Here is a 27,771-nt window from a genome sequence, read left to right on the forward strand (position 1 = left end):
TGAAAGTATTTATGATATTTTCTACATCCTGGTATCTCTTGGTGGCTACTCTCCAGAGCTTGTTCCAACCTCTCCTTTCACAGTGTCAGACAGTTTGCGGATCCCAGTTTCTGGGATCCAGGCGTGGTTTCCATCTTGCTAGCCAGCAGGCAGGTGCTGAGACCAGGGACCTGGGTCGGAGCTATCTAACTACAGAGCAGCCATGACATATTGTGGGAAACAAAAACAATCGCTGAACACCGAAGTATATGTGAAAGCACTTTTCCCTCCTTGACTCAAGAATATTATCATGAACCTTAGCAAAACAAAGCAGTGGTGCTGACTCAGTCTTCTGAACATGAGGCTTAAACCCGAACATGCTTTTGAAATGACCTAAGGGTTTAAACGGTGAGTGGACTAGTTTAACTCTGTTTATTACTTTATCCTCCATTCTGGCTTTGTCCCAGAGGTTTCTAACAGCTCTAGCAACTTTGGAGTCAGTATCTCTGATGTATTTGCATCTGACCTCTGACCTAAACGACAGTGTTATTTTCAGCTGTTCTTTGACAGGGAATCCAACAGCTGCTGTTTAATACCACAGACAACTTGTGACACACGCTGGGTTTCTAGCAAGAGGATTAATCTGCCAATCTTGGACTCTGATTTGAAGCTGTCTATAATTTTCCTGCATAGAGGGGTAGAGAAGAATAAAAACCACACCTGAAGTACATACATTATTATCTTTAAAAAAAAAAATTGTAGTAAAATATACAGAATTAACCCTTAATTAAACAAAAGAAATTGGTTTTCTTGCTACTATTTAAAGGTAATAGCAAGGTATATTACTTCCTGTTAGTTGTGATAATTGAATTTGAAAATGCTGGTGAATGGAGTAAAGTAGTCACAAAGAAATCCTGAAATGGTAGATCTCTATTGATAATTGTTTATTGAAATATTTTTAAAATGTCCCTAAGAAATCTGAAGCCCTGAGAAAATGTGACCATGCCTCATAAACTTCATTTGACAAAAGGCAGTAAGTTTTAGAGAAGCAAATTAATCTAAAATTATAAGCACTTCTGTGGCTTAATCCCAAAATACACACTAGAACTTATTTTTAAAGTACATTTTGGGGGGTTTTCTTTGCATAAGGGAGACTTAAAAATCTTGAAAGGATTGATATCCAGGTCCGTGACTGGTTGGTTTCAAAGTCCACCCTAACCATAAAGATTCAATGGCAAAATGAATTTGGGTTGTCAGGATGTAATTTTTTTTTTCATTTGCTGTTAAACATCAACTGATAGGCAGAGAGCTAGAAGCTGCCCTCCCCATTTAAGATAATGGCAAAAATATCAGGCACTTAGTGTTACCATACCAGGGGTGTGGCGATTCTTTTTCCTTCTCTTCTCTCTCTCCCCCTCTCGTGATAAACTCAATGGGGTTGTCTATTTTTAACCTCCTGTTCTTTCCTTTTGGCAGAGTAATCAGTATGAGCTGAGCTCTTCCCCTGAATGAATCCAAGTAACCCCAGTGACTGCCTTCTGAAATGACCAGCAGACACACATCTGTCCAGAGGCTGTCCAGAGTATAAATTCTGGTTCTAACGTGCCATGTCCAGCCAAGGAAGTCCTGATGTGGAGTTTTCGACGACAACAGTCAGTTCAGTAGCTGTTCAGGCTGGGGACTCCAAAATCGTGATAGCTGTGGTAAAGGTAAGACAACTTTCTTTTTTCTCTGTGGCAGATGGCTTTTTGCAGGGTGTTAATAATCCTAAAGAACATTCCACATAGTCGGCAGGACTCAGCATATAGAAAATAGCACAGCAAGTACGTCTTACTTGTAAGTTTCAGCAATTCACTATGGTTTCTCTTTCAGTTAGCCAGAAAACATCTGTAGCAGCTTAATGAAAACAAAAACAAAAAACTCTACCATATACTTTCAATTTTATTTTTAAAGCCAAGCTACTCATGACTGCAAGTTCATGATTACCAGGCTGGAGAGTCAGGTGGACCTGTAAAATGTTAGTGATTTTTGAGAGTGGCTGTGATGGAGGAGGGAAGAGGACGTTCCCAGCAGAAACAGGCTGGTGCTATTTCGAACACGATGGAGGGCAGGGAACACCTAATGGGAGGCTCAGACATGTGCCCTCGGCAGCACTGCTTTTGCCATGGTAAAGGCACTAGTGAATCCTTATCACATTTTGGGAGAATGAAGACCCTACCAGGGAAGGTGCAAAGGGCAGGCGTCAAATTTGTCCTTATCAGCAGGAAGTTGAAACACTTGAGGCTTAGGGCTATTGCATATTTTATGTCAAGTAATTTGCTGGTTTGCAATGATGGCCACATACCTTTAGGTCGAAGAAGACATCCATGATTTTATTTCCTATGGAATGTCTTGCAAAAACCCCTGAAGCATTGTGCTTGGATTTAGACAAGTCACTACTTCAGGAATTCAGTGTTTAATGAAGGGAACAAGGCAAACAAGCCAGTGCTCACCATCCAGTTACTTTCAGGACCTCATCAACCTGATTTCTCTGGCCTTTGTTAGAAGCCGTGACTGAGGCCTGTTTAATTTAACTTAATTGCTGTGAATTTTACATTAATATGAAAATTTGTAACAGGAAAACAGAAGTTGATACTGAGCAAAACGATTCCCTCTAGATCACAACGTAAAGTGCTCCTACTGGTGTGATTCCCAGTGCTCTTGAGAACCAACCCCGTGTAAACAGCACCTCTGGTGATTCCCTGGCCCTCAAGTCCTTTCAAAGGCAGTGGGTGGACATGGAAAGAAGCCTGAAGCAGAGGTAGCAAAAATTGATGATTTACATGTGATTTTATGATGATTTGAGTAACTACAAATTTCAACCAGTGAGGGAAAAGAGGCAAACTCATTGTTTGAAAGAAGTCAACTTTTCTTTCCTTCAAATAGGAAACATTTCTTAGAGCAGGAAGAGGGATAATGTGTATGGGATAAATTATAGGAGAATCAGAGTTCATTTGACTATACAGGGGGAAAAAAATCCCAAAATTATGCTGGGAATACTTATTTTAACTTGATCGTGTTTCTAAGAATGTTCCCTCTGGCCACCCTTCACTGCTTTAACTAAATGCTGTCCCAAATAAAATAAATCTCAAGCTATTCAGAGTAGAAAGTCCACCTTAAAGAAATAGAAGTGTTGGTGTCTAATCTGTATGGGTTTGTTTCCAAATGGTCTTAGGGCACTCATGATATGGACCAGCTACACATTTTTTTCATTTCTTTTCAGCAATTTGCTTATCCGTGTGCAGTACCTTTTAACGGTTCCTCTTGCTTAATCAGTTGCTGCTTCTTAGAAAAGTAATTCCTCAGGAAGTGCAACAGTGAATTATATATTGGAGCAGCGAAAGTGTCCTACATGTTGGAAACAAATTGGCCGCATTCATACATCTGTTTCACATGCATCTAAATTTATTGACATTATCATACATATATTATTGATTACTGAACAACAAAAATTGGAAAATGTTATGTTTTTACTTTAATGTAGGATAAAAATCTGTTCCTTCCTCTGCTGCTTATTCTTCCCAGTTGAACCAGCGAGGTCAATGTAAAGACTCTGATCAGCCTAAATACCATTTATAAAACATTTTCCCCTTGGTGAAGCTTGCATCCTATTTGCCCAGGTGCAATCTCACTATTTTTATGGAATTAAGTTTTGTGAGAGATAATGTACAATTATGTAGCATGTTCTATAACTTCGTAATAGTCACTAATACCTAATCTATTGTATCTGTTCTTCATTTGATCGTAATAGTCACTAATACCTAATCTATTGTATCTGTTCTTCATTTGAGAATTTTTAATTTAAATACAGTATGCCAAGAGAAAAGAATTTACCCTAAGAATGAAGGAAAAGACAGGGCATGGATTTATATCAAACCTGTTAGATTTCAATGTCAGTAAAGCCTATCTCTATGGAAGGAATAAACTGTTCACAGTATAACTGAAACTGTAAAAAAGAAAGGAAAGAAGGAAGGAAAAAAAGGAGAGCGGTAAAGGGGAAGAAACAAGAGGAACTAAAAGTGTATTTTGTTTCATTTTTATTTATAGTGTGGCAAGTGGGTGCAACTTCAGTTGGCTGAATCACAGCCCAATCTTCTAGAAATTGGTAGCAGTCAAGATGAGACCAAAAAGCTTCTTCATGATCATGAACTTCTTTTGGGCAAGCTCAAGGTAAGATATTAAAATGTGAAGCAGATGCCAAAAATAAATAAATAAATAAATAAAAATCCATTTCTTATACTTCCTCTTGATTCTTCTGACCTCACTGTCCTATTGCCATTAAATATAGTGCCATATAGATAATGGAAAAGTGCTATAGTTATTTATGAGCAAATACTAGGATTGGAGAGAGGTGACAAGATTTTTTAAAAACTTTCCCTAATGTTATAGAAAATATGGAGTGATACTATTTTTTTTGTGGAGAAATAACTGATTTTTTTCCTGGCTGTCTCAGTGAAAAAAAAAAAAATTCCATCATTTTTCCATTTCATCCATTATACTGTCAAGTCGCTACAACAGATCCAAAGTTCCTGTTGTTAATCATACCTGCTGGCAAGAATAATATAGAAGCTTATTTTCCTTCTGTTGAACTTTTGAAAAGATCTGATTTTGTATTTAATATTAAGAGTTCTTGAAACCAAATAATAATTTTAGTAAAATCAGAGTTATTACTCCATATTTGTGTGGCTATTTAGTTCAGAATCTAAAAATAACATTAGCTTGAGATTGCCAGGTAAGATACTAATTCAGGGCCAGATACATAATTTGTGGGGCTTAGTGCAAAATAAAAAGGTGGGCTTTTTGTTCAAAAAGCAAGAAAAAACTTTTTCTTGACCTGTCACATTGTATTTTATCTGCTATTTACTGTTAGCTCCTTCAGATATGGGATACACGCTGGCGGAGGACACATCCTCACAGGCTCTGGGCCCTGGCCATGGCTGAGTGCACAGGGTGTGGGCCTGATCCCAGCCTTTCCCCAGCTGTGCCCTGACCCCCACAGGGCAGATGGCAGAGGTCATTGAACAAGGGAGGGGAGTAGAAAGGATAGCAGAGACTCTCTGGGAGGCAGGACCCCATGTGAGATAAGGCACCAATCCCCCAGCACTTCCTCTGTTTTCCCTTTGGACTTTACTTACAAAACACAAACTTAGAAATCAAATTATTAAAAATTTCAAAATAGCGGCAGACAAAGTCACTTCAAACCCCAAGTGGTGTCCCTTTCTAAAAATGGAGCCCAGGGATGCAGCCAGCCCTGTGAGTAAGAACTCTTAAGTAAATGAATGCCTTCACTAAGATCAAAGAGGTTTGATCAGACAGCCAGCAATGACTCGTGTTTTTAGTGCTTTAATAGTACTGGCTTCTTTGAACATCTAGCCTGGATTTTATACTTGCTTCCTAGATTTAGGAGCAGATCTAAACTGCATCTGATATATACAGACAGCGGTTTCCTGATTGGAGAGTAGTAAAATTAATTGGGTACATCAGACTGGAAAGTGGAAGAAAGAATTAGTACTGAAGGACGGAGCCGTTAGAATCCAGAATTTATTCTCCTGTTTAGGCAGTTCTGGGCTCTAGGCTCTGGGCTCTGTGTTGTTTTTCAAAGTAGAAATCCCTGGCCACCAGGAAGTTCTTTGTATATAAGAAAAGAACACATTATGATGTGGAAGAACATTGAACCAGGAATCAAAAGATCTATGTTTTAGCTCTGATTATGCCCCTAACTAGTGTAATTCGGCTGAAAATTCAAAGTCTGGCTGTGGCTGCTATGCAAATAAACTGAATTCCATGAACTGTGGAAACCCAATGCTTCCTCAAAATTCCTGCTTGTCCCCAGAGGTTTACTTTCTCATGGTCTCTTGTGTCCCCAGTTCCCTCTTATATACCTGCCAACTGTTTATGCTTGAAGTTAACTTGGACTTGAAACCACATCCCTTCCCCTAACACTTCCACTAACACTTCATGCCCAGTGAGCATTTGCAAGTCTACTACTGAAATCTGAGTGGTGGGGAAGCTCACGGAAGTCTGGGTCTTTTAGGCTCCCTCCTTTCTTCCACCCCTATTCCTGTCCAAGACCGCACAACTCAGGGGTAATGCTGTCTTAGGCAAAATAGTTCAGCTCTACAGCAGCTATTCTTAATTTTTCATACTTAAATCAATTAGGAGCTCAGTGAGGTCAGGGGTGGTGGAGAGAGCTTCCCATTTAACGGGATCCATACTCAGCAGGTGCTTGTGGTTCTAGATTCCGAAGTCCTGTTGTCCTTTCATGCTAGTCTCCTGGTTATGGACTAGCCTTCCAGACTTCAGGCTTTTTAACTGTAAAATGAAGAGAGATGATAGACCAAAGCTTCATATCTATTGTGGATCTCACCATAGTGTGCCATGGGATCATGGGGCCATTCTCCCTCTCTGTGAGTGAGTGGATCTAAGTACGTGAGGTCTCAGTAAAAAGGCCTTTTGGCTTCATGTAGACCTCTAGTCGTGACCTCTTTATGTCCATTTCCCATACCTTCCTCAACCCCATCTATCACTGTCAACTTAACCACCCAACCCCCAAAGAAATTTTAAGTAGTAGCATCATCTTCCAATGTTATTGATTAAAAAATAGAAGTCAAGGAATCTGAAGTCTGTTCCAGATTTGCTGTTAAAAAAACTTCTTAAAAAAATAAAAGGGTGGGGCGCTTGGGTAGCTCAGTCAGTTAAGTGGCTGCCTTTGGCTCAGGTCATGATCCCAGAAGATGTTGGGAAGCAACCCCAAAGTCAGATTCCCTGCTCAGTGAGGAGCCTGCTTTTCCCTCTCCTGCGGCTGTCCCCCTGCTTGTGCTCCTTCACTCTGTCAAATAAGTAAATAAATGAATCAATCAATCAATAAATAAAGTCTAAAACAATTTTAAAAATAATATAATAAAAAGGTAAATTCCATATTGCTGATGTATAGAATTTACCATGAATTTAACCAATTTATTAGCTATTATGCTGTCAGTGTAGGCACAAACCTGTAGTACAAAACTGTTGCATCCAAGTTAGTTTTATTTATTTATTTATTTATTTATTTATTTATTATTTTTTTTTTTTTTAAAGATTTTATTTATTTATTTGACAGAGAGAAATCACAAGTAGTCGGAGAGGCAGGCAGAGAGAGAGAGAGGGAAGCAGGCTCCCTGCTGAGCAGAGAGCCCGATGCGGGACTCGATCCCAGGACCCTGAGATCATGACCTGAGCCGAAGGCAGCGGCTTAACCCACTGAGCCACCCAGGCGCCCCTCCAAGTTAGTTTTAATATGAGCTTCTTGAATGATAAGAACATTAGTAGTTCAATAAGCCAATAATATTTAATTTTTAATATTCATTCCAGTCCTTTTCCTATGCACAGGGCCCTGCAACTTGTTCTAATTATAAAGAAGAATGCTGTGTAAGTGGTGTTGTGAGGTTGTAGGGTTCAGTCTACTTTAATTTGGGCATAGCAGTTAGCCTCTCTGGTCTCAGGTTTTTCATATGAAAAATTATGATAAAAATAGTTACCCTCAAACACCTAAAAAAAGAAAATTTGCGATGATACATGTATATACCTGCTGCTTTTAAAAGAAAAAGTGGCATAAATATTCTGCTAGTAATTAATGTATCAGAGGAATTTGGATATCTCAAACACTAGTAACTTAGACTAAAAGGGAAATTTCTGGAAAAACAGAACTTTTATCAGTTTTTTTAATGTTGGTAATGTCTATACCCTGAAGATGCTATTTTCCTTTCGGCAGTATAACATTTAATTCCAGTGGAATGTCCAGAAAAAAAAAATTTCCCTGTTTTTCAGTGGTGAAAACATAATCATGTGCAAAAAACATTAACTCCCAAAAGTCATCTAGATTCTTAAACCGTACTCAAATTATTTCTAACAAGAAAGAAGAAATATGGGAACAGGGAGAGAGATTTAAATCAGGTAAAGATTTGCCTATGGCTGGTCTCAACATTACATTTCTAAGTGGTTCTAGGAGGAAAGAGGAATTGGAATTATGTTAAGGATGATGCTGAGAATATTCTCCTCAGCATCTGGCTAAAAATAGCTACCTCGCAACTGTCCAAAGGAATTATACAAACCAAACAAACTTCCAGCCACTGGCTCCTGTATTTGTACATATACCATAATTGCATTCAGTGAAGAATGACCCTTTTGAGTATAGAATACTAAATTTCACCTCTGATTTGACTTATAAATCTATTGGTTCCCTGATTCTGACTAAATTTCTAACCCAGGGAATAATTATATTTGTCCTATTTCCATTTACTTAGTTAGAAATGAATGTATGAGGAATAGTCAAAATACATTAGTAGTAAAGCTAAAAGTCTTATTAAAACTTGCTATACATAAGGAATAGTGTGATTTTTCTACTATAAACTTGAGTATTTACTAAGAATATAGTACTTAAAATTTTTTTTTAAAGATTTTATTTATTTATTTGACAGAGAGAAAATCACAAGTAGACGGAGAGGCAGGCAGAGAGAGAGAGAGGGAAGCAGGCTCCCTGCTGAGCAGAGAGCCCAATGCGAGACTCGATCCCAGGACCCTGAGATCATGACCTGAGCCGAAGGCAGCGGCTTAACCCACTGAACCACCCAGGCGCCCTTAAAATTTTTTTACTGTGGTAAAATATATATAGCATGAAATTTGCACTTTCAACTATTTTTAAGTATACATTTCTATGGCATTAATTACACTCACAGTGTTGTGCAACCATCACCACTGTTTCCCAAACCTTTTCTTCACCTCAAATATAAACTCCTCACCTATTAAGTAATGACTCCTATTCCTGCCTTCTCAAATCTACTTTCTGCCTCTACAAATTTGTCCATTTTAGGTGCTTCTTAAAAATGGACTCACTCATATATATGTTCTTTCTGGTAGGCTTTATTTCACTTAGCATGTAATGTTTTCAAGATTCATCCATGTTGTAGCATGCATCAGAACTTTATTCCTTTTTATGAGTAATACTTTATTGTATGGATATACCACATTTTATTTATCCATTCATACTTTGATGGACACTTGGGTTGTTTCCACTTTTCAACTGTTATAGATAATTCTAAAATGAACGTTGGCATAAAGTATTGGAATACCTATTTTCAGTTATTTGGGGTACATTTTACTTTTTGAAGAAACACCAAAAAATTTTCACATCAGCTGTACATATTACTAGATTTAGGAGCAGATTCCTACCAGCAACATACATGTGTTCCAATTTCTTTACATCCTTGTCCAAACTTGCTATTTTCTGTGTTTTTCATTATAGTTATTCTACTGTGTGTGAAGTGGTATCTTGTGGTGGTTTCGTTTTATATTTCCCTAATGACTAATGATATTAACCCCTTTTTCATGTGTTTAGACAATTGTGTATCTTCTTTGGAGAAATGTCTATTCAAGTATTTTCCCCACTTTTTAATCAGGTTGTTTGTTTTTTGTTGTTGAATTTAGGAGTTATTTATATATTCTGGATATTAATCCCTTATCAGGTATATGATTTGCCAACATTTTCTCCCATTCTCTGAGTTGTCTTTTTACTTTCCTAATAAAGTCCTTTAAGAATGAAGAATAAAGGGACGCCTGGGTGGCTCAGTTGGTTAAGCAGCTGCTTTCAGCTCACGTCATGATCCCAGCGCTTAGGATCAAGTACCACATTGGGCTCCTTGCTTGGCGAGGAGCCTGCTTCTCCCTCTGCCTCTGCTGCAACTCAGCCTGCCTGTGCTCGCTCACGCGCTCTTTCTCTCTGGCAAATAAATAAATAAAATCTTAAAAAAAAAAAAGAATGAAGAATAAAGTAAATCTGTATGACTTAATTGTATATATTTATACACTAGAGAAAATTTTAACATGTATGTTGAGAATATGATGGAACCCTTTAGGACAGTATTGGAAGAGAACTAACCTATAGTATATTATCTGCATCATAGCAGTATTTTACCCTGAATGTTTACTTCATATAGGATATCCATTTCCACTCTTTGCCTATTTTCCTATAGACTCACAAGTCAGAAAATTCTACCCTCTCAGAAATGCTACTCTCTTAGATGTTTTCACCCATCTCTCCTCTTTCCCTACAGGAATGAGGGGGTTGGGACCTTGTGTACCTGATTGGTGAGACTAGGGAAAGAAGTGGCAGCCATGGGGATGCCAACCTCATGGTCTCTACCTGCAGACACTGTCTACTCCTGGGCCACATGTTCTTTACCGCTGACCTGGCTGGAAATCCTTGCCTGGCAGAGGCAGGCTGCAATCTTACCTTCTAGGGCAGCTGAATGTATGTCTGTGTCTCAGACTCAACTCTCTTCACAGGCAGGTCCCAATGACTAGATTTTAAGAAGAAAAAATAGAAAGTCAAGTCAGCCCATTCTTTGGTCTAGTTTTATGGTAATGAGAGGCGCTATTTTGACCCATATCTGAACTTGATGTCAATTTTCAGTTGATTTGAAATCTTGAGGGGAGAGAGGTAAGATTAATTCGTACCTTCCAAATTCCAATATTAAAATTTTTTTATAAATTTAATTCTAGTGTAGTTAATATACAGTGTTATATTAGTTTCTGGTATAAATAGAGTGATTCAGCAATTCCATATATTATACAGTGCCCATCAAGATAAGTGTATTCCCAATCCCCATCACCTATTTCACCCATACCCCCACCAACCTTTGCTGTGGTAACCATCTTTTTATTCTCTGTAGTTGAGAGTCTGGTTTTGGTTTGTCTTCCCCCCTGCCTTTGTTCAATTGTTTTGTTTCTTAAATTCCACATATGAGTGAAATCATATTGTCCTTCTCTGATTGGCTTATTTTGCTTAGTATTGTGCTCTCTGGCTCCAACAATGTTGTTGCAAACGGCAAGATTTCATCCCTTTATTTATTTTTTTAAAAGATTTTGTTATTTATTTATTTATTTGACAGAGAGAGAGAGCGAGAGAGAGAGAGAGATGACAAGTAGACAGAGCAGCAGGCAGAGAGAGAGAGAGGGGAAAGCAGGCTCCCCACTGAGCAGAGAGCCAGATGTGGGGCTCAATCCCAGGACCCTGAGATAATGACCTGAGCCAAAGGCAGAGGCTTAACCCACTGAGCCCCCCAGGTGCCCTGTGGATTTCATTCCTTTAATGGTTGAATAATATTTCATTGTCTATGTATACCATATCGTCTTTATTCATTCATCAGTTGATGGAAATTTGGGCTCTTTCCATAATTTGGCTATTTTTTTAACTTACTAATTTTTTAAAGTGGGCTCCACACCCAGTGTGGAATTCAGTGTGGGACTTGAACTCTTTTTTTTTTTTTTTTTTGGAAATATTTTATTGGTATGTTAATTAGAAAATACATTTGAATATCAATATATGATTATTTCTCCATTATCCATGACTAGGAAGAAAAAAAGTGTTTCAACTTGTCCCAAGCATCAGATGATTTTAAAATCTTTCCTGTTGACTTTTCAAGTAGATTATTATGATTTTTTTATATTTGCTATTCTTTTTTTTTTTTTTTTTAATTTATTGTTTATTTTCAGCATAACAGTATTCATTATTTTTCACCACACCCAGTGCTCCATGCAATTTGTGCCCTTTATAATACCCACCACCTAGTACCCCAAACTCCCACCCCCCACCCCTTCAAAATCCTCAGATTGTTTTTCAGAGTCCATAGTCTCTCATGGTTCACCTCCCCTTCCAATTTCCCCCAACTCCCTTCTCCTCTCTAACTCCCCATGTCCTCCATGCTATTTGTTATGCTCCACAAATAAGTGAAACCATATGATAATTGACTCTCTCTGCTTGACTTATTTCACTCAGCATAATAATCTCTTCCAGTCCCGTCCATGCTGCTACAAAAGTTGGGTATTTGTCCTTTCTTTTTTTTTTTTTTTTTTTTTTTATAAACATATATTTTTATCCTCAGGGGTACAGGTCTGTGAACCACCAGGTTTACACACTTCACAGCACTCACCAAAGCACATACCCTCCCCAATGTCCATAATCCCACCCCCTTCTCCCAAACCCCCTCCCCCCAGCAACCCTCAGTTTGTTTTGTGAGATTAAGAGTCACTTATGGTTTGTCTCCCTCCCAATCCCATCTTGTTTCATTTATTCTTCTCCTACCCACTTAAGCCTCCATGTTGCATCACCACTTCCTCATATCAGGGAGATCATATGATAGTTGTCTTTCTCTGCTTGACTTATTTCGCTAAGCATGATACGCTCTAGTTCCATCCATGTTGTTGCAAATGGCAAGATTTCATTTCTTTTGATGGCTGCATAGTATTCCATTGTGTATATATACCACATCTTCTTGATCCATTCATCTGTGGATGGACATCTAGGTTCTTTCCATAGTTTGGCTATTGTGGACATTGCTGCTATAAACATTCGGGTGCATGTGCCCCTTTGGACCACTACATTTGTATCTTTAGGGTAAATACCCAATAGTGCAATTGCTGGGTCATAGGGCAGTTCTATTTTCAACATTCTGAGGAACCTCCATGCTGTTTTCCAGAGTGGCTGCACCAGCTTGCATTCCCACCAACAGTGTAGGAGGGTTCCCCTTTCTCCACATCCTCGCCAGCATCTGTCATTTCCTGACTTGTTGATTTTAGCCATTCTGACTGGTGTGAGGTGATATCTCATTGTGGTTTTGATTTGTATTTCCCTGATGCCGAGTGATATGGAGCACTTTTTCATGTGTCTGTTGGCCATCTGGATGTCTTCTTTGCAGAAATGTCTGTTCATGTCCTCTGCCCATTTCTTGATTGGATTATTTGTTCTTTGGGTGTTGAGTTTGCTAAGTTCTTTATAGATTCTGGACACTAGTCCTTTATCTGATATGTCGTTTGCAAATATCTTCTCCCATTCTGTCAGTTGTCTTTTGATTTTGTTAACTGTTTCCTTTGCTGTGCAAAAGCTTTTGATCTTGATGAAATCCCAATAGTTCATTTTTTCCCTTGCTTCCCTTGCCTTTTGCATTGTTCCTAGGAAGATGTTGCTGCGGCAGAGGTCGAAGAGGTTGCTGCCTGTGTTCTCCTCAAGGATTTTGATGGATTCCTTTCGCACATTGAGGTCCTTCATCCATTTTGAGTCTATTTTCGTGTGTGGTGTAAGGAAATGGTCCAATTTCATTTTTCTGCATGTGGCTGTCCAATTTTCCCAGCACCATTTATTGAAGAGGCTGTCTTTTTTCCATTGGACATTCTTTCCTGCTTTGTCGAAGATGAGTTGACCATAGATTTGAGGGTCTATTTCTGGGCTCTCTATTCTGTTCCATTGATCTATGTGTCTGTTTTTGTGCCAGTACCATGCTGTCTTGATAATGACAGCTTTGTAATAGAGCTTGAAGTCCGGAATTGTGATGCCACCAACGTTGGCTTTCTTTTTCAATATCCCTTTGGCTATTCGAGGTCTTTTCTGGTTCCATATAAATTTTAACATTATTTGTTCCATTTCTTTGAAAAAGATGGATGGTACTTTGATAGGAATTGCATTAAATGTGTAGATTGCTTTAGGTAGCATAGACATTTTCACAATATTTATTCTTCCAATCCAGGAGCATGGAACATTTTTCCATTTCTTTGTGTCTTCCTCAATTTCTTTCATGAGTACTTTATAGTTTTCTGAGTATAGATTCTGTGTCTCTTTGGTTAGGTTTATTCCTAGGTATCTTATGGTTTTGGATGCAATAGTAAATGGGATTGACTCCTTAATATCTCTTTCTTCTGTCTTGCTGTTGGTGTAGAGAAATGCAACTGATTTCTGTGCATTGATTTTATATCCTGACACTTTACTGAATTCCTGTATAAGTTCTAGCAGTTTTGGAGTAGAGTCTTTTGGGTTTTCCACATATAGTATCATATCATCTGCGAAGAGTGATAATTTGACTTCTTCTTTGCCGATTTGGATGCCTTTAATTTTCTTTTGTTGTCTGATTGCTGAGGCTAGGACCTCTAGTACTATGTTGAATAGCAGTGGTGATAATGGACATCCCTGCCGTGTTCCTGACCTTAGTGGAAAAGCTTTCAGTTTTTCTCCATTGAGAATGATATTTGCGGTGGGTTTTTCATAGATGGCTTTGATGATATTGAGGTATGTGCCCTCTATCCCTACACTTTGAAGAGTTTTGATCAGGAAGGGATGCTGTACTTTGTCAAATGCTTTTTCAGCATCTATTGAAAGTATCATATGGTTCTTGTTCTTTCTTTTATTGATGTGTTGTATCACATTGACTGATTTGCGGATGTTGAACCAACCTTGCAGCCCTGGAATAAATCCCACTTGGTCGTGGTGAATAATCTTTTTAATGTACTGTTGAATCCTATTGGCTAGTATTTTGTTGAGTATTTTCGCATCTGTGTTCATCAAGGATATCGGTCTATAGCTCTCTTTTTTGGTGGGATCCTTGTCTGGTTTTGGGATCAAGGTGATGCTGGCCTCATAAAATGAGTTTGGAAGTTTTCCTTCCATTTCTATTTTTTGGAACAGTTTCAGGAGAATAGGAATTAGTTCTTCTTTAAATGTTTGGTAGAATTCCCCCGGGAAGCCATCTGGCCCTGGGCTTTTGTTTGTTTGGAGATTTTTAATGACTGTTTCAATCTCCTTACTGGTTATGGGTCTGTTCAGGCTTTCTATTTCTTCCTGGTTCAGTTGTGGTAGTTTATATGTTTCTAGGAATGCATCCATTTCTTCCAGATTGTCAAATTTATTGCCGTAGAGTTGCTCATAGTATGTTCTTATAATAGTTTGTATTTCTTTGGTGTTAGTTGTGATCTCTCCTCTTTCATTCATGATTTTATTTATTTGGGTCCTTTCTCTTTTCTTTTTGATAAGTCGGGCCAGGGGTTTATCAATTTTATTAATTCTTTCAAAGAACCAGCTCCTACTTTCGTTGATTTTTTCTATTGTTTTTTTGGTTTCTATTTCATTGATTTCTGCTCTGATCTTTATGATTTCTCTTCTCCTGCTGGGCTTAGGGTTTCTTTCTTGTTCTTTCTCCAGCTCCTTTAGGTGTAGGGTTAGGTTGTGTACCTGAGACCTTTCTTGTTTCTTGAGAAAGGCTTGTACCGCTATATATTTTCCTCTCAGGACTGCCTTTATTGTGTCCCACAGATTTTGAACCGTTGTATTTTCATTATCATTTGTTTCCATGATTTTTTTCAATTCTTCTTTAATTTCCCGGTTGACCCATTCATTCTTTAGAAGGATACTGTTTAGTCTCCATGTATTTGGGTTCTTTCCAAACTTCCTTTTGTGGTTGAGTTCTAGCTTTAGAGCATTGTGGTCTGAAAATATGCAGGGAATGATCCCAATCTTTTGATACCGGTTGAGTCCTGATTTAGGACCGAGGATGTGATCTATTCTAGAGAATGTTCCATGTGCACTAGAGAAGAATGTGTATTCTGTTGCTTTGGGATGAAATGTTCTGAATATATCTGTGATGTCCATCTGGTCCAGTGTGTCGTTTAAGGCCTTTATTTCCTTGCTCATCTTTTGCTTGGATGACCTGTCCATTTCAGTGAGGGGAGTGTTAAAGTCCCCTACTATTATTGTATTGTTGTTGATGTGTTTCTTTGATTTTGTTATTAATTGGTTTATATAGTTGGCTGCTCCCACGTTGGGGGCATAGATATTTAAAATTGTTAAATCTTCTTGTTGGACAGACCCTTTGAGTATGATATAGTGTCCTTCCTCATCTCTTATTATAGTCTTTGGCTTAAAATCTAATTGATCTGATATAAGGATTGCCACTCCTGCTTTCTTCTGATGTCCATTAGCATGGTAAATTCTTTTCCACCCCCTCACTTTAAATCTGGAGGTGTCTTCGGGCTTAAAATGAGTTTCTTGGAGGCAACATATAGATGGGTTTTGTTTTTTTATCCATTCTGATACCCTGTGTCTTTTGACAGGGGCATTTAGCCCATTCACATTCAGGGTAACTATTGAGAGATATGAATTTAGTGCCATTGTATTGCCTGTAAGGTGACTGTTATTGTATATGGTCTCTGTTCCTTTCTGATCTACCACTTGTAGGCTCTCTCTTTGCTTAGAGGACCCCTTTCAAGATTTCCTGTAGAGCTGGTTTGGTATTTGCAAATTCTTTCAGTTGTTGTTTGTCCTGGAAGCTTTTAATCTCTCCTTCTATTTTCAATGATAGCCTAGCTGGATATAGTATTCTGGGCTGCATGTTTTTCTCGTTTAGTGCTCTAAAAATATCATGCCAGCTCTTTCTGGCCTGCCAGGTCTCTGTGGATAAGTCAGCTGCCAATCTAATATTTTTACCATTGTATGTTACAGACTTCTTTTCCCGGGCTGCTTTCAGGATTTTCTCTTTGTCACTGAGACTTGTAAATTTTACTATTAGGTGACGGGGTGTGGGCCTATTCTTATTGATTTTGAGGGGCGTTCTCTGAACCTCCTGAATTTTGATGCTCGTTCCCTTTGCCATATTGGGGAAATTCTCCCCAATAATTCTCTCCAGTATACCTTCTGCTCCCCTCTCTCTTTCTTCTTCTTCTGGAATCCCAATTATTCTAATGTTGTTTTGTCTTATGGTGTCACTTAATTCTCGAATTCTCCCCTCGTGGTCCAGTAGCTGTTTGTCCCTCTTTTGCTCAGCTTCTTTATTCTCTGTCATTTGGTCTTCTATATCACTAATTCTTTCTTCTGCCTCATTTATCCTAGCAGTTAGAGCCTCCATTTTTGATTGCACCTCATTAATAGCTTTTTTGATTTCAACTTGGTTAGATTTTAGTTCTTTTATTTCTCCAGAAAGGGCTTTTATATCTCTCGAGAGGGTTTCTCTAATATCTTCCATGCCTTTTTCGAGCCCGGCTAGAACCTTGAGAATTGTCATTCTGAACTCTAGATCTGACATATTACCGATGTCTGTATTGATTAGGTCCCTAGCCTTTGGTACTGCCTCTTGTTCTTTTTTTTGCGTTGAATTTTTACGTCTTGTCATTTTGGCCAGATAAGAGTAAATGAAGGGGCAAGTAAAATACTAAAAGGGTGGCAACAACCCCAGGAAAATATGCTTTAACTAAATTAGAAGAGATCCAAAATCGTGAGTGGGGAGAAAGGGGATAAAAAGAGGTTCAAAAAGAAAGAAAGAAAAAAAAAAGAAAAGAAAAAAAAAATTTTTTTTTAAAAAAAGAAAACACCTGAGAAAAATGTAAAAAAGAAAAAATATATATATTAGATAAACTAGTAAAAAATCGTTAAAAAAGAAAAAGGTAACAGTTAAAAAAAAAAAAATTTTACCCGAAGGCGAGAAGAAAAAGAAAAAAAGAAAAAAAAAATGAAAAAGAAAAAATTAAATTAACTGCAAGACTAAAAAAAAATCACAGGAAAAAAGCCATGAGTTCCGTGCTTTGCTTTCTCCTCCTCTGGAATTCTGCTGCTCTCCTTGGTATTGAAACCGCACTCCTTGGTAGGTGAACTTGGTCTCGGCTGGATTTCTTGTTGATCTTCTGGGGGAGGGGCCTGTTGTAGTGATTCTCAAGTGTCTTTGCCCCAGGCGGAATTACACCGCCCTTACCCGGGGCCGGGGTGAGTAATCCGCTCGGGTTTGCTTTCAGGAGCTTTTGTTCCCTGAGCGCTTTCCGTAGAGTTCCGGAGGACGGGAACACAAATGGTGGCCTCCTGGTCTCCGGCCCGGAGGAGCCGAGAGCCCAGGGCCCCACTCCTCAGTGCGCCCTCAGAGAACAGCGCCCAGTTACTCCCGTCTGCCTGACCTCCGGCCGCGCTCCGAGCTCACCGAGCCTGCGACCGGTTCAAGGTAACACCGAGCTGGGAGCTTACTGTCGGCTCTGTCTCTGTAGCCGGCTTTCCCGTTCCAATACCCGCAAGCTCTGCGACACTCAGACACCCCCGATCCTTCTGTGACCCTGCGGGACCTGAGGCCACGCTGACCCCGCGTGGGCTTCGCCCCGGTTTAGCCTCTGGACTGATGTCCCTCAGCGGAACAGACTTTTAAAAGTCCTGATTTTGTGCGCGGTTGCTCCGCCGCTTGCCGGGAGCCGGCCCCTCCCCCCGGGGTCTATCTTCCCGTCGCTTTGGATTCACTTCTCCGCCGGTCCTACCTTTCAGAAAGTGGTTGTTTTTCTGTTTCCAGAATTGCTGTTCTTCTTCTCTTCGGTCTGCCGATGGATTTTCAGGTGTTTGCAATCTTTAGATAAGCTATCTAGCTGATCTCCGGCTAGCTGAAGCAGTCTCAGCTTGCTACTTCTCCGCCATCTTGACTCCTCCCTGCTCGGGACTTGAACTCTTGACCCCAAGATCAAGACCTGAGCTGAGGTAAAAAATCACCCAGGCACTCCCATAATTTGGCTGTTGTAAATAATGTTGCAATAAGCAGAGGGGTGCATATATCCCTTTGAATTAGTGTTTTTGTATTTTTTGGGTAAATACTCAGTTGTATGATTACTGAATCACAGGGTAGTTCTATTTTCAACTTTTTGAGAAACTCCATATTTCCATCCAGAGTGGCTGCACCACTGTGCATTCCCATCAACAGTAGTACACAAGAATTCCTTTTTTCTGTGGCTCAAAGGGATCTGTGTCTTAGTGTTCTACACATATAAAGGACCTGCCATATTTTTCACTGATTATTTTGAAGAAAATCACTGAAATAAGATAGGCTATTCCTAGGGGAATAGGAGCTAGTAGGCAGTTTAATTTTTCTTTTATACGTTTAAAAATGGAGAACTTCTACCATTAAAAAACAACAAAAAAACGTATTCTTACAATTATGAAACAGTGAAACTTCCTAGTGATTTTCCTTTCCTCACTTGGCACTTTCCTAGTCTATAGGATATTTCTTTTCTGAGATATTCAACTCCAGTGAGTACTATGGAGGTATAGAGTGAAATAAAATTCAAATTCTTTAGATTGAAGAGTGCCATGGCGAATCTGATAGAATATTATTTGTATAAGAGAAGTTGGTTAAAGAGGGAGGCCATGACAATAGGCTTCTCAGACATGAAGTTAAGGCACATTAGTATTGCAAATATCACAAATAATTTGTCAGTAGTTCAGATCAAGCACCAGTTCAGTGTGATTATACTTAATGAAGTGCTGATGGGAGTTGGTCTGTTAGAGGGGAAGAAATTCTGTAAGTGGAACATTTTGTAGGTACAGAGACTGCAGAGTAAAAAATTGGGAGAGGACATTATCTTATCCCTTGTCTTGGCTCAGTAGTTAGGTTGGACTTGACTCCTTGGCAGAAGCTGATAGGCCTGTAGGGAGCACAAGTCACTCACCATATTGCTTTGGGCTGGGACACCAAGTGACAAATAGTTGGCAAGAAAGAGAGAGGCATCTTTCGTATTTCTGTAGGGAATAGTGCATGGCTTGGTTATATCAGATACTGAAACTTTTTTGACAAAATTAGGACACAGTACATGGGAAGATTATGATAGATTAAAGTGGACCATAAATTCTTAGGCACTCCTCCCACTGAGATGTGGGGTCTGTGTCCATTCTTTTAAAACTGGATAGACTCTCAGATTGCTTTGCCCCAAATATTACAGCATAAATAATGCTGTACCAGTTTCCAGACCCAGTGTCAAAAGGCTGGCTGCTTTTACTTTCTGTAATTCCAATAGTCACTCTTGGAACCCAGCCAACTGGTGAGGAAGTCAAGTAGCACTGTGGAGAGGCCCATGTGGAGAAGAACCGAGGCTCCCAGCATCAGCCCTGGCTGAGATCTTGGGTAACAGCCAACCAACCTGCGAGTTATGTGAGTGAGCCACCTGAGCCATCTTGGAAGTAGATTCTCCAGGCTTGGTTAAGCTTCCCAGCTGAACTGTGTGGAGCAAAGAAAAATCTTCCCCACTGAGCCCTGCTCAAGTTGGCAATTGTGAGCAAAGTAAATAAGTATTTTAGACCACTAAATTTGCAGCAGTTTGTCACCAGCAATAGATAACGAGAAGAGAGGGTGACAACAAGAGTGGCATCCTCTGGAGATTTTGAAGTCAGCACTCATGAACAAAAGGTATAGAAAGAAGAAAATAAAGAGTTTTCATGGAGAGACACTTGAGAAGTGGGACTAAGATTTTCTAAAATGAAAGATGATATGATTGTACTAATGATTAGTGAAAAGAAAATTCTGAAGTTTGTGAATGATTTAATTTTAGAAAATTGAAAGCAGATTCAAAAATATATCTATTATATAGTATATCTATTATAATATATCTATTATAATGTTCAAAAATATATCTGTTTGACTTTCATTTTGGTATAGTTTTTTGAACAGGAGGAAAAGGTTTGTAGTTATAATTCTGCACACAGGGATATGCACAAAATATTATGGGTATAGTGTGGAAAGAATGACTAACTGCCAGGGAATTCAGGGGAAACTTGACAGAGAAAGTGATATTTGGCTGTCCTGGAGATGAATATGAGTTTTCCAGATACCATAGAACAAATTTAAAGGATAAACAATAGACTGGAAGAAATACATTTGCAGTTTATATGAAAGTTAAAGAATTACGATCCTTCATTTTGATAACAAAGTCAAAAAGACAAAAAACCCAGTAAAATCAATAAGAAATACACAATTCACAGAAGAGGGGCAAATCACCAATAGACATAGAAAAGGGATGCTCAACATCAGTAATAGCCTGAGAAGCAAAACTAAATAATTAAAAAAAATGATTTGCTTAATGTACTATTAAAAACTCAAGATAGTCATAATATCCAATGACAGAATATAAGGAAAAGAACATTCTACCATACTGTTGGTGAGAATTTGGACTGACACAATCATTTTGGAAACTAGCAAGCATTAAAATGTAAACTGCTTACATTCTGTGACTCGGCAACCTCACTTCCTGGAATCTGTCCTTGGAAATGAGAACACTAGTAAGGATATAGACATGCAAATGCCTTTGCTATGATATTGAGCACCTTTCCACATGTTTTTAATGGAATAATTTAATAAATTTAATAAATAATTTAATTGCAATAATTTAATTTAATAGTTTAATGGAATAATTTAATAATGATGTCCAACAATAGGGGAATACATTTATAAATTGACCATTTATGCCTCTTTCATACTGTGGAAGATTATATTGAGTCCCAGGCTTCTTGTTGTGACATAGGTAAACTCGTAGATGTTTAACCCAATGTTGGTTGGGCTTTCTGTTATTTATCGCCAAACACATTCTTATTTGAATCTGGGTCAAAAGATAGGATTATAACTAGTATTTTTTTTTAGGTCATAGGCCTATAGTCTCTAGGCTATTGCTTAGAAAATGGTGCTTCTTTAAAATATAAATCTACAAACAAAAATTTTCATTGAAGTAGAACCCATAGTCCTTATTGGTTATCACAAAAAGGGTCTTGGTCTGACAGGACAAAACTTGGTTATAAGAAATACAAATGAGGGAGAGCAGAGATAAAAATGGTAGCACAGGACCCACTCACTCCTACTCTCAATCTTCAGTACTGCTGAGTTAGCTTAAATGGTAGGATAGAAATACCCTTTTTGCATTCTATCCAGATGGCAACAGATCCTTCTGCTCTACAAAAGACCCAACTGTATATTGTACTTAGCCAAGGATGTATCTTTTCTAAATATAGATTTTGTCTTAGATATATCATAACGTATAAGTGTGCAAAACTCAAGAGTTTTTCAAATGGCATGACTATATCATTCTCTTGACAATTTCATAAAGCTATTGGTCCTCAGGAGAATAAGGCAAACTTCTGATTTTTTGGTTAACCCCGTCTTCCAAATTACCTGTTTCTTCTTTCTCTCTCCCACCACATATTCGAGGTACAGGGATTTAAGTGAGATTAGAATTTTTATCTTAAAAAAGTTGTCTGAAAATGGAATACTGGTTCCAGTTCCAGGCAAGATGGAGTAAACACACTTCACCCTATCTCCATTAAAGGCAACTATAAACATTCTACCGAATGTGTGTATGCAGAGCATGGTGAAAAGTAAGAGCTAGCAGGTAGATCAGGGGAAGAGATCAGAATCCCCAAACCACCAAACAGCGGTGTTGTTGTTTTCTTCCTCCAGTGTGGCGCAGCTTAGATTTAAAGGCAAGTTGATACCCTGAAGTATGCCCGGAGGTAGGCAGAAAAAGCTCTAGAAGAGTCTTCTGTTTCACATCTGAACAGTAGAAAGCAAGCTTCCTTGGGTCATACAGAAAGGGAGGAAATACTCTGCTTCTGTTTTTGTTTTTTGCTCTTTTTTTTTTCCCTTAGCCCAAGCAGTCCCCTAGAAGCAGCTGTGATGGAGAAGGTGGAGGCCACCAGGGGGGTGCCTACACCTCTGAGAAGGGGAGAGCCCTCTCTGACCTGAGGAATTACGGTCTCAGAGCTTGAAGTGACTTTGCATTGCTTTTTTCCTCCCTCTGTCGTCCCCACTGTTTGGTCCTGCAGACACAGTGATGGGAACTGCATGGCGGAGTAATTAAACCAAAGCTCCAGGTTTGGGGCCAGAGGAGCAGTAAGGGGGCTTCCATGGTACAAATTTCAGGCCCTGAGTCAAGGTAGTGAAATTAGAAGAGGCAATCTCACCTTTCAACTCCGTTACTCATATTTATATAGATGGCTTTCTGGTTTTCTTTTTAAAAAGCTCAATTACTCAGTCAGTAGACAGGGAACTCTGAAGAATCACAAGCTCTCAGACTCAGTTTCATAGTACACTTTTTTAAACTTTAATTTTCAACTCAAAACATATCCCAAATTTTTACATAATTGAATTTAGAAAAACCCAAACTACCCAAGGCTTTTGCTCACTGCTTTCTGAGAGCTCAAGATTCTTTGGTTCAGTGATTGCATAGGCTGTTAAACTTTTATTAATGTAGTGGGAAAAAAGCCTACTTGGCTAGTGTGTTACACTTATTAAGGAGCAACAATTACAAATCTATAATGCAAACCGCACATGGAAGCCAACATATGTAATTTTAAATATTCTAACTGCCAGATTTGAATTTTAGAACATAAAATACTTGTAGTAGAAAAGGATAAATGTTTCAAATCAACAATCTAAGTTTCCACCTTATGAAATTAGAAAAATAAGAGCAAATTAAAACCAAAGCAAGCAAAATGAAGGAAAGAATAAAGAGCAGAAATCAATGAAATTGTAAACAGGAAAACAATAGGGAAATGAATTGCTCTTTGAAAAGGTCAATGAAATCAATAAGCCTCTAGCCTAACTGAGAAAGAAAAAAGAGAGAAAGCAAAATGGCCAGTGTTAAGCAGGAGGCATGAGGTGTCACTGTAAATGCCACAGACACTAAAAGTATAAAATGAGAATACTATGAACAACTCTATGCTCATAAATTCAACTAAAACTGAGATGAAATGAACCAATTACTTAAAGACAATAAATTGCCAAAACTCACTCAATAAACAAGGTAAAAAGAAACAAATGAAATTAGTATGTTTAATTCATCCCCATATATCTAAAATATTATCAAATAACATGTAATCATTATAAAATTATTAATGAGATATTTTAATTTTTTGGTATGAAGTCTTTGAAATTCAGTATGTACTTCATACACATCACAATTTGAAGTGGCCACATTCCAAATAGCTAGTGGGTATCATATTATACAAGGTAGATTTAGAGAATAAAGAGGAAGAAACCTTCTAGGAATCAGAATTTTTTTTTTTAAGCTCAGGAGAAGTCTGCTTATAACCAAGCCAATATATGTAGGGCCTGAAAGGGAAAATTAGGAGATGAGATTTCTTTCAGGGACAAGAAATGAAAGAAAACCAGCCTAATTTATTTCCAGTAGGAAATTTTTGAAAGCCATTAATAAAGCAAATATTAGACACTGTCATAGGAGGAAGTAGAAATATTTTTCCTGGTGTAACATTTTAAAAAATATATGTATTTGTGCAATGTGTTTGGTAACTTGCAATTGATTTTCCTTGAGAAAGTAATTTTTTTCTAACAAATGAATTACATAGGCATTTTGAGACAATGAAAAGAAAATCTTTTATTAATCCATTTTGTGAAAGGCTGACAGTAGAAGGCAGTAATTAAACTGTGACTTGTTTGGTCGTGAGTTCTGGAAGCATTACTGCATATTTCATTAATAATTTTATGTGTAACTAATTTGCTGTTCATTATTTTTCCATTGCTCAAATATTGTTCAGTGGATTTCTTATGGTTATGTTGTCTAATGGTGATAATGTGGGAAACCAAATGCAATTCAGATTCTAAAATTAGCCAAAAGGATTCTGTTACTATGCCTTGGTTAATTTTGCTTAATGTTGGTTAACAAATCATTAAAGAGGATATCTGTGTGGCTCAGTAGGTTAACCGGCTGTCTTTGGCTTGGGTCATGATCTCAGGGTCCTGGGATCGAGTCCCGCATGGGGCTCCCTGCTCAGTGGGGAGCCTGCTTCTTCCTCTGTCTGTTGCTCCCCCTGCTTGTGCTCGCTGGCTCTTTCTCTCTCTCTGACAAATAAATAAATAAAATCTTAAAAATTAACACAATAAATCATTAAAAATTGTATATTTTGTATTTGAGTGATAAATATGTAACACAAAGCAGGAATGTGCTTCCATTAGCATATTTGTAAAACTTGGACTAACTTAAAATTTTTTCTTTATACTGCTTAATTCATTTATAAATGTTTCACTTGTGACTAGCTTTCCTTTATGTTTGTTGATGATGGCCTCAATTCTGAATAATAAATAAAAGAGGGGATACAAATATTACTGAAAAATTTAATCTCTAATAACTTTTTTCTCTTTTTCATTATTTTTTTTTTTTCCTGTCCCAGAAGTCTATAACCTAACTTCATACACTCACAAGAGCTGAACGCTGTGCTGAGGCTTGCACTTTCCTTACGGGGCTACGCTCTTTCTTTCTTACCCATCATAGTTTTGTACTAAGATGTACTTCTTGCACCCTTATCATGTCTGACCTCTTTACCTCTTTCTTTGTCGCTCATCTTTCACTTTTTATCTTTCACCTTTTAAACCTATTCACCCCACTTCTCCCACTGCACACCCTGCTTCTGACAACCACCAATCTACGAGTTTGCTTTGTTTTTAGATTCCACATCTAAGTGAGATTATATGACTTTTGTCTTTCTCTGATTGATTTTACTTATAATGTCCTCAAGTTCCATCCATATTGTTGCAAATGGTAAGATTCCTTTTCTGTGTGTGTGGTTGAATAATACTCCATGTATATATATACCACACTTTCTTTATTTATTGATGGACACTTAAGTTGCCACATCTTGGCTATTATAAATAGTGCTACAATGAACCTAGAGGTACATATATGTTTTTGGGTTCCTGTTTGCATTTTGTTCAGATAAATACCCGGAAGTGAAATTGCTGGATAATTCGGTAGTTCTAGTTTATTTTATTTTATTTATTTTTTAGGATTTCATTTATTTATTTATTAGAGGAAGAGAGAGAGAGCAGAGGGAGGGATGGTGGGAGAAGGGCGGGGAGGGGGGAGGGAAAGGGACAAGCAGACCCCATGCTGAGTAGCCTGGCTTGGGGTTCAATCTCACCATCCTGAGGTCATGGCCCTGGGATCATGACCTGAGCTGAAACTAAGAGTCAGATGCTTAACTGAATGAACTACCCAGATGCCCCGGTAGTTCTATTTTATATTTTTGAGGAACTTCCTCACTGTTTTCCATAGTGGCTATACCAGTTTACATGCTAACCAAGCGTGCACAAGGGTTCCCTTTTTTCCACATCTGTGTCAACTCTTCTTATTTCTTATCTTTAATAATAGCCATTCTAACAGGTGTGGGGTGGTATCTCATATCTCATTGGTTTTGGTTTGCATTTTCCTGGTCATTAATGATATTGAGCATCTTTTCATGAACCTATTTCATGACTGATTTGTGGAAGTTGAACCTGTCTTGTGTCCCTGGAATAGATTCTACTTGATCATGGTGTATGATCCATTTAATGTATTATTGAATTCAGTTTGCTAACATTTTGTTGAGACTTTTTTGCATCTGTGTTCATCAGAGATATCCCTGATCTTTTTCTTTCTTTTTTTTAAAAAAAGATTTTATTTATTTATGGAGGAGGGGAGAAGTAGGCAGAGCAGTAGGGTGAGGGAGAGGGAGAGAGAGAAGCAGGCTTCCCACTGAGCAGGGAGCCTGATGCAAGGCTCCATCCCAGGACCTGGGATCATGACCTGAGCTGAAGTCAGATACTTAACCAACTAAGCTACCCAGGCACCCCTTTCCCTAATCTTTAATAACCAAGTGATCTACCAGTTTTTATTGTCAGTTAATGTTTTGTGCTTGAAAAAGAAAGAATCATGGTCTGTGTATTGTTACTTATATAAATGAGGTTAAGAGTGAGGTCTTTGGTGAAGCCTGCATTCCAGAACTAAGACACCCACCTGGAAAAGTGTTAAATAATTAGTCAAGATTAAGAAGACAAAGAATTATACATTCTGGATTTTTTTTCTTCCAGGAACAAAAATCCTTTGTATCTTGCCTGGGACTTAAAACTGGCTTTCAGAAAAGATTAAGTAAACAGAGGAATACAAATGACATTTTCAACCCTGAAATTTTCATCCTGACCAATTTCTTGAGAGATTTCTTTTAATTGACCAGGTTATACTTCTACAAAAACCAAGCTAAACTTGCAAATGGAATTTTCTCATAGTTACTAGAACTTTTATCATTAACTTAGTAACCCTATATTTGGCTATAGGACCTTCTCTGTGTATACACTTCAGAATTAGGTGCACAAAGAGTTGTGGTGTGAAATGTTACAAACTGAAGAGAAATTCCTACCTCTTGGAAAGACTGCAGATGTAATAATGGTTACTATTTAATGACTATATTCTATGTGCCAGCCATCATAATAGATACATTAGGTATTTAATGCTCACATCAACTTTGTGAGGTAGGAAATATTCACATTTAACAGACGATAAAATAAATTCAGCAGTGGCTTTTGCCCAAGTTCCACAATGGTCTATGCCATTATATGTCATTGCCACTCCAATTTATTTTAAGAGGTAGGATTAGTATTCAAAATAAAGACATTGCCAAATAATAAATGGAAAACTTTATGCAGGATGCTGACAGATAACACATGCAAGAGTTCCATCAGTCAAATAGAAGAGAATATTTATTTGGATCTCAAAGGAAGTGATGAGTAAGAATTGGGAGTCAGAATGACATTCAACTCAGAGAAAGGTATTAACAAAGCTGTTGAGACAAAGTAGAAGAAAGATATGCATAGTATGTGAAGAACTCTGTCAGAAAATGTCAAATGATGAGGCTAAACTGGTATGGTGAATAAAGATTTGGCTGGAAAGCAGTACATGTTGGGCTATACAGTTAGAATTGATTGTGGCCAGGTAAGGATTCTTAAAGCAGGGGAGAGATTCAATAAAAATTCAGTTTGAGAAAGATTATCTTTATAACATTAAGCAGGCGAATGTAGGTAGAAAATCATTGGAGTTAAAAGATATACATGGAGGTGTTTAATAGACAATGGAACTTAGAATAGAGTTCCGAGTATAAGAGTAAAGAGAATTAAACTTGAATATTGTTTGTAATAGCAGCATCTATTATGTAGAGTAGAACTACACTTTGATGAATTCATAAATTATAAAATATTATAGAATTAGATAATTTATTTTACATAAAATGTAAGGGAAAAGTCAGTGATAATTCCAAACCTTAAAGCTTGTAGGATAAGAAAAATAGATGTCCCATAGATATTATTTCATAATTGCCAAAGGGGTGCCATTTTGAATTGGAACGTTCTTTAT

The 27,771-nt window shown here is 38.0% G+C and overlaps 1 protein-coding gene across 10 annotated transcripts in view; it reads left to right on the plus strand.

Moving 5' to 3' along the window:
• The first annotated feature begins 1,300 nt into the window (after positions 1-1,300).
• The window catches only part of CCDC141 (coiled-coil domain containing 141), a 238,059-nt gene continuing 211,588 nt past the window's right edge, over positions 1,301-27,771 (plus strand). For 7 of the 10 annotated variants that reach the window (XM_082690370.1, XM_082690369.1, XM_082690373.1 and 4 more), the window contains exons 1-2: positions 1,302-1,688; positions 4,066-4,188. In XM_082690370.1, the coding sequence (XP_082546496.1) occupies positions 1,587-1,688; positions 4,066-4,188 (225 nt within the window). In that variant the 5' untranslated portion in view covers positions 1,302-1,586. Of the gene's footprint in view, positions 1,689-4,065; positions 4,189-27,771 lie in introns of all 10 variants that reach the window. The other 3 variants (XM_082690367.1, XM_082690372.1, XM_082690371.1) reach the window with 2 other exon arrangements.

Source organism: Mustela nivalis (assembly GCF_964662115.1).
Source record: "Mustela nivalis genome assembly, chromosome: 11".
In the NCBI taxonomy this organism is placed as follows: Eukaryota; Metazoa; Chordata; class Mammalia; order Carnivora; family Mustelidae; genus Mustela; species Mustela nivalis.